This window comes from Sus scrofa, chromosome 4 (assembly GCF_000003025.6).
Source record: "Sus scrofa isolate TJ Tabasco breed Duroc chromosome 4, Sscrofa11.1, whole genome shotgun sequence".
In the NCBI taxonomy this organism is placed as follows: Eukaryota; Metazoa; Chordata; class Mammalia; order Artiodactyla; family Suidae; genus Sus; species Sus scrofa.
The window spans coordinates 42,354,021-42,371,415 of record NC_010446.5 but is presented as its reverse complement, the minus strand read 5'-3'; the positions used below and the strand labels follow the sequence as shown (position 1 = coordinate 42,371,415).

Here is a 17,395-nt window from a genome sequence, read left to right as displayed (position 1 = left end):
ATCGCTATAATATTTATTTTATCTCTTTTGCAGTTACATTTACTACCTAGTAATATCATCCACTCTCATGACTTTATTAAATACCATCTATATGCTGACAAAACCCAAATTTATCTCCAGCCTTCACCAGTGCTTCTGAATTCAACTCATATATAATACTGCTTATTGATATCTCCACTGGATATCTAACAGGCGTACCAAACTTGACAGAAGCAAATCTCAACCTGTGGCTTTTTCCACACAAACCTCTCCTCTCACAGTACTGCCCATCTCAGTTATTGGCAACCCCATTTCTCCTTCGGCTCAGGCCAAAAAGACTTGGATTATTCCAAATGATTCCAAAGACTTTTTTTTTTCCTGTCTTTTTAAGGCCAGGGATTGAACCCGCATCATCATGGACACTGGTCAGGTTCATTACCGCGGAACACAATGGGAAATGCACCAAAGTCATTCTTGATTTTTCTCCGTTTCTTATACTTTACATTCAATCCATTCAGATATCTTGTTGGCTCCACCCTCAAAAATATCCAGAATCCAACTACTCCTTAACCCCTGTGGCTGTGGCATAGGCCAGCAGCTGCAGCTCTGATTTGATGATTGTAAAACACTGGGAACGTACAAACAGTAATTCACTTTGACATGATCTATTTTTTAAATGTCGTATAAAGCAAGGCTTATAATACTTGAAAAAAATTTTTTTCAGGAGTTGCAATCATGGCTCAGTGAAAATGAATCTGACTAGGACCCATGAGGACGCAGGTTTGATCCCTAGCCTCGCTCAGTGGGTTAAGGATCCAGTGTTGCTGTGAGCTGTGGTATAGGCCAGCAGCTACAACTCCAAATTGATCCTTAGCCTGGGAACCTCCATATGCCACAGGTGCAGCCCTAAAAAGACAAAGAAAAAAAAATTTTTCATATTATCACCTCATTCCATTCAATGATTATTCTGACAACAAATGTTTCCAATCAGATGCCAGTGATTATAACTATTAAAATGCTATTCCTCGGTGACATCATCCCTGCAGGTAATGCCTTAGGTCAGGTTTCCTGGAAAATAGACTGAAGCAGATTTGTACCAGGGAGTTTGCTGGCAATGCTCTTGGGAATGACATCTATAGGGCAGTGAGGGAAGCAGGCCTGGACAGAGACACAAGCTGAACTGCAATGAAGCTAAAACATAACCCCAACTGAGGAGCTCTGGAGCTGGAATGGTCCTGAAGGGTTGTCCCAAATCGAGGCAGTCAGGCTGGGCCTTTCCACCCTGTATCAAGAAATCAGTGGATGCCAGCCCCCCAGGGGAGAGGGGTAACCTTGGCTGAAGCAGCTCCTTTCAGCTGTGGGCTATTCTCAGGGAGAGAGTTGGCTATAAGTGGTCATAGGTGACACTCCCAATAGCTGTGTAAAAGAGCACCTTGGTCCCAAAAGGTACAATCTGAGCAGTACATCCTAAAAATCCCTGGCCTCACTCAGTAGGTTAAGGATCCGGCTGTGGTGTAGGCCAGAAGCTGCAGCTCCAATTCGACCCCAGCCTAGGAATGTCCATGTGCCACGGGTGCAGCCCTAAAAGACAAAAAAAAAAAATTACTACAGAAACCTTCAACACGATAGTAGTTGAACCACAAACAATGCTTGGTGCTTGGTAGACACAGCTTTATAGAATGCATGTCACTCCCCCAGGAGTCTGAGGTCCCAGACTGGAAACCAGTGCTTTGAAGTGTCCAGTACTTGTCTCTGTCCTGCCAGAACCTACAGACCATTCTCACTCAGACTACCCTGCAGCAACTATTACATCCAACATCTTCAGCATTTGCAATCCTAGTCTCTGATTCTCTCTCTCCCTTGAGCTACAGTTTAAATTTACCAAGTTTTTTAATTGTCTCACACATCTCTAATCCTTATCAGATTAGATTTTCCAAAGATATTTTACCTTTTAATGGTCCTTAAGAAAAGTCCTTAGAAAATATTAATAAAAGTACATTAATTATGGAATTATTAATAAAAAATTATAGGATGACAGAAGTATATCTTTAATGCTTAATATTTAAGAATATATACAAAAAATTAAACAACTCAATAGCTTTGACTATTGTATCAAAACTATGACATATTTTGCAACAAAATATGTTATTATTAAAATAATTCTTTTGTTTCCCAAAATTACATTTGCTTAGAAGATTTTTTTTTTAAGGGAGGAGAATAGTAATATCATAAAGTAATATTTCATTATGTAGCAGTTGTTTGATTGGTTATATTCTGAAAAAAGAATGACACATTCCCTCTTATTCTTTCAAGAAAAGGATCTGAAAGATTTAAATGATCTCCAGAAAAATGTTTCCACTGCTTCAGCTGTGACATGGAGAGAGGTTTCAGGGAGTTAGACTTCTGTTGATGTGGACCAAGTTGACAAGTTCTAGAGAGAGGGAATTTTTCCAATGAATCACCTGAAATAAGTAAAGCAATGAGAAAATGCTTAGGCCAATCAATATCCTATTATGTAAAACACTTGTTTTATTATATAATGAGTTTATATGACTTATTACATTTGATCACCATGGTTCATGTTCAAATAAATAAATTCAATTAATTCATTCTTTCTATAAATATTTACAAATTATTTACTAAGTGTGTATAAGTAATGGGTAACAAAATGCTGAACAAAAATAGATACAATTTCCAATTTCAAGGACCTTATGGCCTATCGGGAGAAATACACATTAAACAAAATAATCAGGAGTTCCTGTTGTGGCTCAGTGGCTAATGAACCCAACTAGTATCCATGAGGACGCAGGTTTGATCCCTGGCCTCGCTCAGTGGGTTAAGGATCTGGCATTGCCGTGAGCTGTGGCATTGCCGTTTGGACCCCTAGCCTGGGAACCTCCATATGCCTCAAGTGAAGCCCTAAAACAAAACAAAACAATCTTCCAAAGAGATGTATTACAGGTTCACAATTCCTTATCTAAAGTCTTTGAGGTCAGATACATTTCCAAATTCAGAATATAACTGGAACATTGTGGGATAACATTCTACAATCAAACTCATTAATATTCTGCAGCAAGAATCGTTCTATGAAATAGATTAAAGACAACTGATAAATTCACAAAATTTTAGCTAAGGTTTCTGCCACCAAATAAGATTGTTGTAAACTTACAAAGGAAAAAATATCTGTGGTCTTTCAAGCATTCTAGATTTCAAAATTGAAGCTAAGGGAGTTCCCGTTGTGACACAGCAGAAACAAATCCAACTAGGAACCATGAGGCTGCATGTTCGATCCCTGGCCTCACTCAGTGGGTTAAGGATCTGTCATTGCTATGGGCTGTGGTGTAGGTTGCAGACGCCACTCAGATCTGATGTGTCTGTGGCTGTGGTGTAGGCCAGCATCTGTAGCTCTGATTGGACCCCTGGCCTGGGAACCCCCATATGCCACAGGTGTGACCCTAAAAAAAAAAGCAAAAAAAAAAAAATTGAAGCTAAGGAATTATGAAGCTATATTACAAATAGAGCTAAGGGTATGAAGCTAAGACACAGGGGACTACGAGCATGTATAACAAGAGAAGGTGACCTGTTTTATTAAGGTCTGAAGGAGGAGAGTGTGGCCACATTGGCAAAATAGGAAGACCCTGAGCTCACCTCCACGGGCACCAAAATTACAACCATTTACAGAGCAATTTTCTATGAGAATGACGTGAAGACTAACAGAAAAGATTTTCTGCAACTAACAATAAAAAGAAAGACCAGAAACGATGTGAGTAGGAGTGGCAGAGATTCAGTCAAGACCCACATCCCTGTGCAGGTAACACACAAATGGGAAGACAATCACAATTGCAGAGGTTCTCCCCAAGGAGCCAGGGGGACTTGCATAGGAAAACCAGAGGACTGTAGGAAAAAGATACTCCACACTTGAAGGGCTCATGCAAAATCACAAGCTCCAAGTCCCAGGGCAGAAGCAGTAATTTGAAAAGAACCTGGACTGAGGTACCACCTCACACCAGTCAAAATGACCATCCTTAATAAGTCCACAAATAGCAAATGCTGGAAAGAGTGTGGAGAAAAGGGAACCCTCCTACACTGTTGGTGGGAATGTAAATTGGTACAACCACTATAGAATGGTATATAGTATATAGTATATAGAATAGTATGGAGGTTCCTCAGAAAACTAAAAATAGAATTATCAGGAGTTCCCGTCGTGGCGCAGTGGTTAACGAATCCGACTAGGAACCATGAGGTTGCGGGTTTGATCCCTGCCCTTGCTCAGTGGGTTAACGATCCGGCGTTGCCGTGAGCTGTGGTGTAGGTTGCAGACGCGGCTCGGATCCCGCGTTGCTGTGGCTCTGGCATAGGCCGGTGGCTACAGCTCCGATTCAACCCCTAGCCTGGGAACCTCCATATGCCGTGGGAGCGGCCCAAGAAATAGCAACAACAACAACAACAACAACAAGACAAAAAAAAAAAAAAAAAAAAAAAGAATTATCATATGCTCCAGCAATCCCACTCCTGGGCATATATCCGAACAAAACTATAATTCAAAAAGATATGTGCACCCCCTGTATCATAACAGCACTACTCACAATAGCCAAGACCTGGAAACAACCTAAATGTCCATCAACAGATGAATGGATTAAGAAGATATGTTACATGTATGAAATGGAATGCTACTCAGTCATAAAAAAGAATGAAATAATGCCATTTGCAGCAACATGGATGCTTTGTAGAGATTCTCATACTAAGTGAAGTAAGCCAGAAGGAGAAAAAACAAATACTGTATAATACCTCTTATATGTGGAATCTAAAATATAGCACAAATGAACCCATCCACAAATCAGAAACAGACTCACAGACATAGTAAACAGACTTATGTTTGCCAAGGGGGAGGAGGGTAGGATGGACCAGGAGTTTGGGCTTATTAGATGCAAATGATTACATTTAGAACAGATAAATAAGGTCCTACTGTATAGTCGAGGGAACTATATCCAATATCCTGGGATAGCCCATGATGGAAAATAATATAAGAAAGGGAACGTATATGTGTGTGTGTGTGTGTGTGTATGACTGAGTCACTTTGCTATACAAAAGAAATTAACACAACATTGCAAATGAACTATAAATTTCCCAAATTACAAAATCAAATTAAATTAAAAAAAATTTTTAAACAAAAGAACCTAGGTCAGACCCACTTGCTAATCTTGAAAAGCCTCCTGGAGAAGCAGGAAGTAACTGGATTCCCCATACAAACAAAGATGCTGATGGCAGCCATCTGGGGGAGCTACATCTTCCACAAGGACACTGGTGCTAGTGGGCACTATTCTGGAGTCCACCCTCTAGCCAGTTAGAACCAGGGGCTTAACTGCCCACCAGAAGACCAATATCAATCCCAGGAACCATGTGCTGAGCAACTGGACAAGCAGGAACCTGGTCCCACCCACCAGCTCTAGGATCTACTGGGCCACATAGTCAGCTGCACCAGGACCCAGCACCACCAATCACCACCGCAAGAAGCAAACCTGGCAGCCAACAAGGCCAGGGGCCAACCCCACCGGTCAGGGTACCCACGTTGGTCTGCTCCACCACAGCAGAAGGGACCACGCAGCCCACATGGGAGCACCCTTAGGAGCATACAGCTATGCCTGGCCCCACTGGATGTCTCCCACATGAGGCTGCTTCTCCAATAAACACAGATAATCAGGCAAAATGAGGAGACAGAGGAATATGTTCCAAACAAAGGAATAAGACAAAACTCCAGGAGACATACTAAGAGAAGCAGAGATAGATAAGCAGTTTACCCAATAAAGAGTTCTGGAGTTCCCATTGTGGCTCAGCAGAAAGGAACCCAATTAGTATCCATGAGGAATGCAAGTTGATCCCTGGCCATGCTCAGTGGGTTAAGGATCCAGCATTGCTATAATCTGTGGTGTAGGTCATAGATGTAGCTTGGATCTGGCATTGCTGTGGCTGTGGTGTAGGCCTGCAGCTGCAGTTCCGATTCAACCCCTAGCCTGAGAACTCTCATAGGCCACAACTGCTGCTCTAAAAAAAAAAAAAAAAAAGTTCAAGGTAATGATCATAAAATGTAATGAGATGGCCGGATTGTTTTGAGAATCTGGAAGATAGCAGAATACCTCGAAAGTACTGACCAGTAAGTACTCTTTCAACTAGAATCGCATAGCCAACAAAGACAGTATTTGAGAGAAAGAAAAAACAAATACACTGAAAAATCAAAGACTGACTTAACCACTAATAGGCCCTTTTGGGGGGGTGGAAACCAGAACAGGAAAGGACAGTAGCAACGAATCAAAATATATCAATAATTATAATTAACATAAACAGAACAAATGTTCTAGTTAAAAAAAGAACATCAGACTGGATAAAAAAGAAAATTCAGCCTCATGCTATTCACATAAGAGATATCTAGAACATAAGGACACAGAAAAATTTAAGGTAAAAGAATGGGGAAAGGTGTTAACAGGCAAATACTAACAATAATAAAGTCAGTGTAATATATTAAGACAAATGAAAGCAAAAGACATTAGGGATAAAGCAACACTAATAATAATAAAATAAATAAACAATAATAAAAATTTTCACAAAGATATAAAATGTGTAAAGCAAAAATTGATAGAATAACAAAAAACTGAAAAATCCACTATCATACTGTAAGACATTAACACATTTCTTTCAATAACAGATATGTCTAACAAAGAATTAGGTTATTAATAGAAAAATGGGCAAATAATAAGAGCAGATGATTCACATAAAGGAAATACAGATCTTAACCGTAGGAAAATATACTCAACTTCACTCATAATAAAGGAAAATTACATTAAAACTAGACCATGGAGTTCCCACTGTGGTACAATGGGTCAAGAATCTGACTGCAGTGGTTTGGGTCTCTGCTGGAGGCACAGGTTCCATCCCTGGCCCAGCACAGTGGGTTAAAGGATTGAGCATTGTTGACACAGCTGCAGAATAGGTAACAGCTGTGGCTCAAATTCAATCCCTGGACTAGGAACTTCCATATGCCGTGTCTGCAGCCATAATAAATAAATAAATAAATAAATAAAACTAGACCAACATAACACTTTTTTTACTGTCAGGTTCCAAACATTTGGGATTCCTAAATTGGAAAAGCTGTATATTGTTGCTGGGGTATAAATGACTTCCAATGGAGAGCACCTAGCAAGATCTAGCACAATTACAAAGGCACTTACTCTCTGACCCAGCAACACTGACAATTTACCTTATAGACATATTTAAATATATGAAAAAGATGTATGAATAAAGATATATACTGACTGGACAGAACCTAATTATACACCTGTGGGGTCAGATGAATAAATTATGGTCTAGTCACACAATGGAGGATTACAGAGGTGAAGAGGAAAAAGAAGAATGAAGAAATTCTCTCATGATATGGAAAGATCTCAAGATACACTATTAAATGAAAAAGGTACACAACTATACACAAACTACACTACCCTTTATGAGGGGGAGGAGGGAACCGGGCAAGATTCTTTATTCAGAGTTCCTTGCATATGCATAAAAACATACCTGAAAGGATACAAAAAAAACTAATAATGGCTTCTAATGGAGTAGCAGGGCTAGAAAGTAGGCAGATGAGGGCATTATGGGAGAAAGAGTTTTCACCCTATACATTTTATATTTTTAAATAGTTCAGAAATGTAAATATATTACCAATTTATGTAAATTTTTAAGATAAGAAAATAAACTAATTTGGTAACAGAAAATATGACTAATACGGCAGAACTCTAAACTAAGTAATTAAGAGAATACACATGGTTTTCATGCACAAGAGAAACATTTACAATGACCACATACTGGGCCACTGCACCAAGTCTTTATAGTTACCGAAGGATCAGTATCACGCAGACTATATTTGTGGCTACACAAATAACAAAAACTTTTTGTTAGTTTTCAATAACAAAAACTAAAATACATTTTAAATACCTCATGAGCCAAAGAAGAACTCCTAGTGGAAAATAAAAAATACTTAGAACTGAATAATAAAAAGACTGCATATCAAAATTATGAGATTCATCTTAGAGGAAAATATACAGCCTTAAATACCCATTTTGGAAAAGAACGAAAACCATTAAGCTAAGGTTGCAACTTGAAAAAAATAAGAAAAAGAACATCAGATAAATACAAGGAAGAAAAGAAATAATAAGAGCAGAAATTACTAAAATGGAAAAAACATACAACAGAGGAAATCAATGTGGCTCACATAAAATATAAATTCTCTCATGTTAGTCTTGCACAGTTTCACTTCTTCTCTTTTTTTTTTTTTTTTTTTCCCTCTTTTGACTGCTCCACCACATATGGAGTTCCTGGGCCAGGGATCAGACCCCAGCTGCAGTTGGCACCTATACTGCAGTTGCAGCAACACCGGCTCCTTTAACCCACTGTGCCAGGCCAGAGATCAAACCTGCATCCTGGTGCTACAGAGATGTTACTCATGTTGTACCACAGCAGGAACTCCCAGTTTCACTTCTTAAACCTATCTCAATTTAACTTACCAAGTGACTTTCAACTACTGGGCAATGCCTGCTCAAGTTCTACTCCTGACCCGGTTCCTAGCTGAACGGTGTGAAGTACTAAGAAGTATGGCGTCCTGTGTCACCACCACAGAAAGTATAACCCCTTCTAAGTTCTATACAATATAAACAAAGAGTAGGATTATTCTGTCAAGTGTATCCTTTTTATGAAACAAAAATAAGGATTAAAAACATTTCTCAAAAAAAAAGGAGTTCCTGTCATGGCTCAGCAGAAACAAATTTGAGTAGAATCCATGACACAGGTTCGATCCCTGGCCTCACTTAGTGGGTCAAGGATCCTACGTTGCCATGAGCTGTGGTGTAGGTTGCAGACTCTGCTTGGATCTGGCGTAGCTATGGTTGTGGTGCAGGCCAGCAGCCACAGCTCTGATTTGACCCCTAGCCTGGGAACCACAAGTGTGGTGGTTTTTACCAAAAATTTTTCTAATTCTAAAGTCATTATTGTCAGGATTTGAAAGATTTTACTAAATAAGTCAATTTTTTCACAACTGATTTGGATATAAGAAGCTAAAGTATGAAAAGTAAGAAGGTTCTGGAGTTCCTGTCGTGGCGCAATGGTTAACGAATCCAACTAGGAACCATGAGGTTGCGGGTTCGATCCATGGCCTCGGTCAGTGGGTTAAGGATCCGGCATTGCCGTGAGCTGTGGTGTAGGTTGCAGACGTGGCTCGGATCCCGAGTTGTGTGGTTGTGGTATAGGCCAGCGGCTACAGCTCTGATTAGACCCCTAGCCTGGGAACCTCCATATGCCGTGGAAGTGGCCCTAGAAAAGGCAAAAAGACAAAAAAAAAAAAAAAAAAACAAACAAAAAAAGAAAAGTAAGAAGGTTCTAATTAAAATTTTCTCCAATACCCATGGAGCAGCTGCTCCATGACCTAAGGAAAAAAGAAAACTAACATATACAAATGGTAAATATAATTATACCATATTTAAATATCTTTAACTACGAGAGAGAGACAAATTAACTTTACCATCATAACAGAATTAAAATACAACTAACCTGGATGGTTTTCTCCTGTACATTCACAGTCAAGCAGGTCGTGAGTAACACAATGTGAATTTTCGTGTAATGTGAACAAATTTTTAAGTTCCTCAACTGAAAACTGAATATGATCCGATGTCTTGGTTAGGTCCACAACTGCCCCAGAAAGATCTTGCTTACTGATCTGCCTTTGATAGATCTTTTCTTCTATTGTTCCTGAAGAGAAAACATTTATTAGATTTCCTCCAGATATTTACATCTGTTATTTTTGTAGGGTAAAGCATGTTTATTAGCATACTACTCAACAAAATAATAACATTCTTTTTTTTTTTTTTTTTTTTTTTGTCTTTTTTTTGCTATTTCTTGGGCCGCTCCCACGGCATATGGAGGTTCCCAGGCTAGGGGTTGAATCAGAGCTGTAGCCACTGGCCTACGCCAGACCCACAGCAACGAGGGATCCGAGCCTCGTCTGAGACCTACACCACAGCTCACGGCAACGCCGGACCCTTAACCCACTGAGCAAGGGCAGGGACCGAACCCGCAACCTCATGGTTCCTAGTCGGATTCGTTAACCACTGCTCCACGACGGGAACTCCAATAATAACATTCTTGATGCCAAAGCACAGATTAACAAAAACAAGTTTTTTTTTCAGCCACACCCATGGCATATGGAAGTTCCCAGGCCAGGGACGAATCCAAGCCACATCTGGTGGATGTGACCTATGACCTAGGCCACAGCCCCACTGCTCCAGGTAAGGGATGGAATTGGTAATGCCACAGAGACAAGCCAGAGCATTATCCCACTGTGCCACAAAATTTTTTTTAATTATTCAAAGGAAATACATTTTTTTTGGTCATACTAAAGGGTTATTACCTGTGGTTAGGAGTCTATAAATATGTACGGGATGTTTCTGACCATCTCTCCATACTCTAGACATTGCCTATAGAAAAGAAATGAGAATTCTGAGAGTACAGTAGAAATTAATAACCCTTCCCACATAAGCAACTTGCATGAATATGTTTAAGATTAGGAATTCCCGTTGTGGTGCAGTGTAAATGAATCCGACCAGGAACCATGAGGCTGCATGTTCAATCCCTGGCCTCGCTCAGCAGGTTAAGGATCCCGTGTTGCTGTGAGCTTTGGTGTAGGTCACAGACCCGACTCGGATCCTGCGTGGCTGTGTCTGTGGCATAGGCCAGCGGTTACAGCTCCCATTTGACCCCTAGCCTGGGGTCCTCCATGTGCCGTGGGTACGGCCCTAAAAAGTGAAAAAAAAAGATATTAGGAATTCCACATTTCACTTATAGCTTAGAAAAACAAAGCCCAGGCATTCTCCACTTCATTTTTTTTCCCCTGGGATAAAGAAAGGGATGGATGAACACTCCCTGTGTGGAAAGTAACCATAGGTGCCAAGCAACAGTGAGAGGGTCTGTCTGAATCAAAAACTGGCACAGTGCACTTGGACAGCAAGAATACAAAGAACCAAGCAGAGCTTGGGCATGGAGGGTTTATTCTCAGTCCAAGTAGCTAATGATTCACCCATAAGGAATCCCAGGATACCTGCAATCAGCTCTGGCTCTAGATGGATCCCTGTGGTTTCAGGATTTTTAGCAATGATACCGTAAAGTAAAAGGTTGATGTTCAAACCCTGCATCTTCCAAAGAACAGTCTGATCTTCAACCAGCTCTTGTAAGATAAACTCTAAGCCCCTGGAATATCCTGCCTGATAAGAGCATCTCAGTTTACCTGGGGCCTTCGGCCCTGCCATGTAGTTCATGCTAACAATGTAATCTGGGTGGGGCCGTAAGCCAGCTTGACTTCTGTGGGGATTGAAGACTGAGCAACTAAGGTCAGTCACATGGGTATCCGTGCCTACATGATCAACCTCCAACAAAAACTCTGAACACCAAAGCTCAAGGGAACTTGTTGCCAATATTCCATGTGTGTTGTCACACATCAATGCTGAGAAAATTGAAGTGTTGTCCATATACCTTCAGGGGACAACTGGAAGCTTGTGCCTGGTCTCTGCTGGACTCTGCCCAGTGTACCTCTCACCTGTGCTGATTTTAGTCTGTATCCTTCACTATAATAAAACTTAACTATGAATATAGCTATTTTTCTTGGTTCTGTGAGTCCCTCTAGTGCATCAAACCTGAGGATTGTCTCCAGGTGCCCCAACTCAGATACCAAATAAGGTGCAAATCTATAGGTAGAAATCTCAAAATACATGAAGATGGACTGTACTCTGAAGAAAACCAAAGGTTTCTTCTGAAACATTCCCCTAAATAAGTTCATTTTATGTCTTTACTATACCCTGCACAGACATTGATCATGGCACCTATAACACTTCCTGTCTTCCCCTGCTGGCCGTGAGCATCCTGAAGGCCCAACTACACAGTGAAGTAGAGCCTGGGAGACATACAGGTTTGGGTTTGAATCCTGGCTCTGCATCTTATAAGCCATGTGGCCAAGAACAAGCTTCCAAATCTTCATCTGTAAAGTAGGGCTTGTAATATCCACACTTGCAGGACTAATGTGAAGATTAATGGAATGTAGGGCACTTAACGGAGTGCCCGATGCAAAATAAGGGCTCAGTATGCAGCACCTACCACCATCACCATGATCATCATCATCATCATCTTCATATCTTCAGCAGGTATTGCATCCCCAGTAAGCATTCTACAATGTTTCTTTAATGCATAAATCATCTTACCTGGATATCAGTGGCTGGATTCCAATCAATGTCATAGAGAATTAAGTGAGATCCTCCAATAAGGTTAAGTCCCACACCACCAGCTTTGGAACTTAACAAAAAAATAAAATCAGAAGAGTATTTACTATTAAAGCCATCAACAATCTGCTGCCTTTGAGAGATCGGTGTTTGTCCATCGAGTCTTGTACAGCCATATCCATGACGCCTGCACACTTCTTGTAAAATATTCAAGGTTTGTGTATAGTTGGATACCAACACCACCCTGTCAATCAAAAAGAGAGAATTTTTTATACAATTTAAAAGAAATGTTAGATTTTTTTTAATTGAAGGAAAATACCACAATAACATTATCACTGATATTTATCGAATGTCCAACAATGACCTTGTACAATTAAAATACAGATTCTCCTTAAAATTTAATTTTAGAGTAAGTCAATGTCTAAGAGACTTCAACTATTAAGACAGTGGAGTAAAGGAGTTCCCATCATGGGTCAGCAGGTTAAGAATCCAACTAGTATCCATGAGGATGCAGGTTCGATCCCTGGCCTCACTCAGTGGGTTAAGGATCCAGGGCTCCTGCAAGCTGCCGCACAGGTTGCAGATGCAGCTCGGATCCAGTATTGCTGCAGCTGTGACATAGCCCAGCAGCTGCAACTCCAATTCCATCCCTAACCTGGGAACTTCCATGTGCTGCTGGTGTGCCCGTAAAAGAGAATTAAAAAAAAAAAAAAAAAAAAAAACATAGTGGAGTAAAGACCTTTCTGCTTTCTTTACTTCTCTTATGTCACCTTAAGAACAGCAGGAGATTAAGAAACAGAAATACAAAATCTATCTTTGATGAAACAAGGAAACATTTGTATATTAAAACAGAGAATAGTGGAATGGTGATCTGCTAGGAGAACAGAAAAAGTGAAGCCTAAGTACCCAAAGAGGGAGATTTCAATAACAAACAAGTTCATATCAAGCTAAGTGAAGTCAGTCATACAATGAAACACCAACATCAAATGCTTTCACTGACATGTGGAATCTGAAAAAAGGACAGACGGAACTTCTTTGCAGAACAGATGCTGACTCACAGACAATGAAAAACTTATGGTCTCCAGAGGAGACAGTTTGGGTGGTGGGGGGATGTGCTTAGGCTGTGGGATGGAACTCCTGTGAAATCAGATTGTTATGATCATTACACAACTACAGATGTGATAAATTCATTTGAGTAATAAAGAAATGAAAAAAATAAAAATAAAATAAAATAAGAAACAAGTTCATTCGCACCACAGACTCTTGTAAAGGCACCTCAGAAGGAAGGAGTTTAGACTTGGGCTACTGCAAGAACACTGGTAACTATACTCAATATCTTGTAATAATCTATAATGGAAAAGAATCTGAAAAAGAATATATACATATATGCATATATGTGTGTGTGTATATATATATAAATATAAAACTTAAGTCATTTTGCTGTACATTTGAAACTAACACAACACCGTAAATTAACTATACTTCAATTTTAAAAAAAAAGGAGTACTGATAAATTGAACCTAGGTCCTACTCCCATGTAGCCAGCTGACTTTTCCTTTTCAACTAGAATGCTTATTCTCTGGAGAAAGTAAACCAAAGAAACTTAGACTGGGAAACTCTAGAAGACAAGGATATATTGACAAATCAAAAGGAAGGTCTGCATGCTGGATGGTAGGATCCTAGTCCCCTTTTTCTGCAAGCTCCCAGAATACCAGCAACCAGGCATCCCTCTCACACTTCACCCCAAGAAAAAGATTATTGGAAGATTCATCTGTGGAAGGAATTACTTGAATGACCCCAGAGAAAAGGTCCACAGATAGGTGGAATCCTCAAATAAAAAAGCCAGCTCACTACTTGATTACCCAATGCAGGCCACCAGCACACAAGCCCTGCCTGTGCACAGAGCCTTCAATTCAGTCAATGTTTTACTGTCTCTCTCTCAAATATGGATAACAAAGGCCACCTCTGGAAGGAAGGAATTTGAGGCACGCCTCCAACACAAAAAAAAATAGAAACCAAAACAAATAAACAGAAAAAAAAAAAAAAGAAATATGAAAAAAACACAGCAATGGTGGAAACAGAAGACAACTTTAAGGAAATAATATCTTCAAAAAAGAGACAGCACAAGAAGAGGAGGCAATAAAAAAGAACAATCAAGAATAAGAAAATTGGGAGTTCCCACTATGGCACAGTGGAAACGAATGGGGAACCATGAGGTGTAGGTTCAATCCCTGGCCTCGCTCAGTGGGTTAAGGATCTGGCTTTGCCATGAGCTGTGGTGGAGTTCACAGATGTCTCTCAGATCCTGTGTTGCTATAGCTGTAGTGTAGGCCGACAGCTGTAGCTGCGATTCAACCCCTAGCCTACCTCCATATGCTGCAGGTGCAGTCCTAAAAAGCAAAAAAAAAAAAGAAGAAAATTTTCTTGGAAATTTAAGACAAGAGCCAAGAAGTTCCTGTCATAGCGCAGAGGAAACAAATCCAACTAGGAACCATGAGGTCTCGGGTTCAATCCCTGGCCTCGTTCAGTGGGTTAAGGATCTGGTGTTGCTGTGGCTATGGCATAGGCTGGCAGCTACAGCACCGATTAGACCCCTAGCTTGGGAACCTCCACATGAAGCGGGTGCAGCTCTCGAAAAAAAGACAAAAGAGGAGTTCCCGTCGTGACTCAGTGGTTAACAAATCCAACTAGGAATCATGAGGTTGCGGGTTCGATCCCTGGCCTTGCTCAGTGGGTTAAGGATCCGGCGTTGCTGTGAGCTGTGGTGTAGGTTGCAGACGCGGCTCGGATCCCGCGTTGCTGTGGCTCTGGCCTAGGCCGGCAGCTACAGCTCCAATTCGACTCCTAGCCTGGGAATCTCCATATGCCGTGAGAGTGGCCCAAGAATGGCAAAAAAAAGACAAAAAATATATATACAAAATTTTTTTTAAAAAGACAAAAGACTAAAAATAAATAAAATAAAATGAGAGCCAAAATAAAAATTTAACAGGAGGATATCTGGAAAAAAAATAAGAAGAGAGTTCTCTTTTGGCGCAGTAGGTTAAGGATCCAGCATTATCACTGCAGTGGCCTGGGTCACTGCTGTGGCACAGGTTTGATCCCTGGCTGAGGGCACAGCCAAAAAGAAACCAAAAAAGCAAGGAAGGAAAGAAGGATGGAAGGAAGGAGAGAGGGAAGGAGGGACAGAGGGAGGGAGGCAGGAAATAGGAAGAGAGTCTTCCAGGAAATAGATTAAAAAGGAAAAGTGATAACTAATAGGAGAGAAAAGATAAGAATTAGAGAATCAATCCATGAGGTTCAATATATGATGGGCAGGAATTCTAAAGAAAACAAAAAGAAATTGTTTTGAGAAAGAGACTGTTTCCCAGACACAGAATCTTCAGATTAAAAAGACCTACTACAAATTTCCAGCTCAATAAATGAAAAAATGATCCATAGTAAGTCACATCATGATTATAACTCAAAGTATAAAGACTGAAAAAAAAACTGCTAGTTTTTATAAAGAAAATACAGAGGAGACAAGAGATAGCTGTATAAGCACATGATCTGGCAATACCTAGGGGAGCTGGTGATTTCCTCTGAGAAACAGGATGCAAAGGGGAAAAACAGAATTATGAACTTCTGGATTTTTTTATAATAAGCCTTTTAACACTTGGACAAAATAAAATTGTTTAAAAAAATAAGGAAAAATGTAAACCAAAATTTACATAATAGCTAAAGTTTGATATATTAAGCAAAAATAAAAAATAGATCGAGACTTTTTCCTATCAATTTTATAAGTGGTAGGATAATTATTTACACTAGAAATTTTTTAAATAAAGCACATTTTTTAAACAGGTACAATTTTCTCAATTACCTATGCTAACAAGGTAGAGATAATCGAACAATAATTTATATTTGCATTCCTGTATCAGTTACTTTTCGCTATATAACAGACTATCCCAAAACTCAGTGGCTTAAAACAACAGCCATTTATCTCATACTTAGCTCACAATTCTGTAGGTTGGTCATTTGGGCTGGGTTCAGCTAGGAGGCTCCTCTGCTGGTCATGTCTGCTGACTTGAGCATCTGCAGTCAGCAGCCATGTGGACTGGGGACTAGCTGGTTCTTGAAGGGGCTCAGCTGAGAAGCCTCCTTTCAACTCCTCATGTCTCTCATCCTCTAGCAGGCTAGCCCAGGCTTATTCACATGGTGACAAAAAGGTCCAAGAAGCCACAAGTGAGGAGAAGTCCCACTGCACAAGAGCTTTTCAAGCTCACTTTTGTGCCACATTTGTCAGTGTCTCATGGGCCAACCTAAGTTACGTGGCTGAGCTCAGAGTCAGAATGGGAGATGACCCACGGATATCCAGGAAGGAACATGGATATAGCGAGGGGAACAACTTAAGATCACTTTTGCAACCTACCAAAATTCCTATACTAATATTTCAATCATTTTTTCCTTCCTTTTCTATATTATTACAGGGATGAGTAACATATTTTAACATACTTTTTCTGATACAACTTTAATGGACAGAAGGAAATCTGGCTTTAGAATATCTTCCTTGACAAGTTCTTAGAAGGCTAGATGTAGACTTGATGGGACAGGCGACAATCTTAGTAAGGAGGCTTGGACAATCCCCTTTCAGAGGTCTAGAGCCCACTCACGTACATACTTTCAAACAAGGCTATTAGTTTAATGGTCACTATACTGTCCCCTAAAGCAGCTGAAATCTATAGGCAAGGCTGCCCTGTATGGTAGAGTGCAAGATGCACCCAGCACAAGAGTGTCCCAACAAGAGACACATGGGAGCTGTAACTCAGCATGAACTCTCCTCGCCAGGAAGCCTAGGGCATGAATGCAACAACCAGTACAGAGGAGGGACTTTTTAAACTTTGAAGTATCCTTATAAAATTCCATAAAAGGTCCACCAGCTAGACAAGCCAGGAATTATCAGATATGCCTCCGCCCAGTTCTAATTCATCTTAAATCATGCACAAAAGCACTGTAGAAGAGCTCAGCCTGCATACCTAAAATAGAACTATCTGGTTCTAATTATGATAACACAGCAGATCAGGGTACACAGGAGTACTATCCCTGAAATCAAACACTGTGAGCTAATTTTTAGCTACATA

At 40.2% G+C, this 17,395-nt stretch overlaps 1 protein-coding gene across 1 annotated transcript in view; it reads right to left on the bottom strand.

Moving 5' to 3' along the window:
* The window catches only part of RAD54B (RAD54 homolog B (S. cerevisiae)), a 119,927-nt gene continuing 104,539 nt past the window's right edge, over window positions 2,008-17,395 (bottom strand). The window contains 4 exon segments of the mRNA XM_021089101.1: window positions 2,008-2,441; window positions 9,568-9,765; window positions 10,424-10,490; window positions 12,264-12,525. Coding sequence (XP_020944760.1) covers window positions 2,224-2,441; window positions 9,568-9,765; window positions 10,424-10,490; window positions 12,264-12,525 — 745 coding nt within the window. The 3' untranslated portion in view covers window positions 2,008-2,223.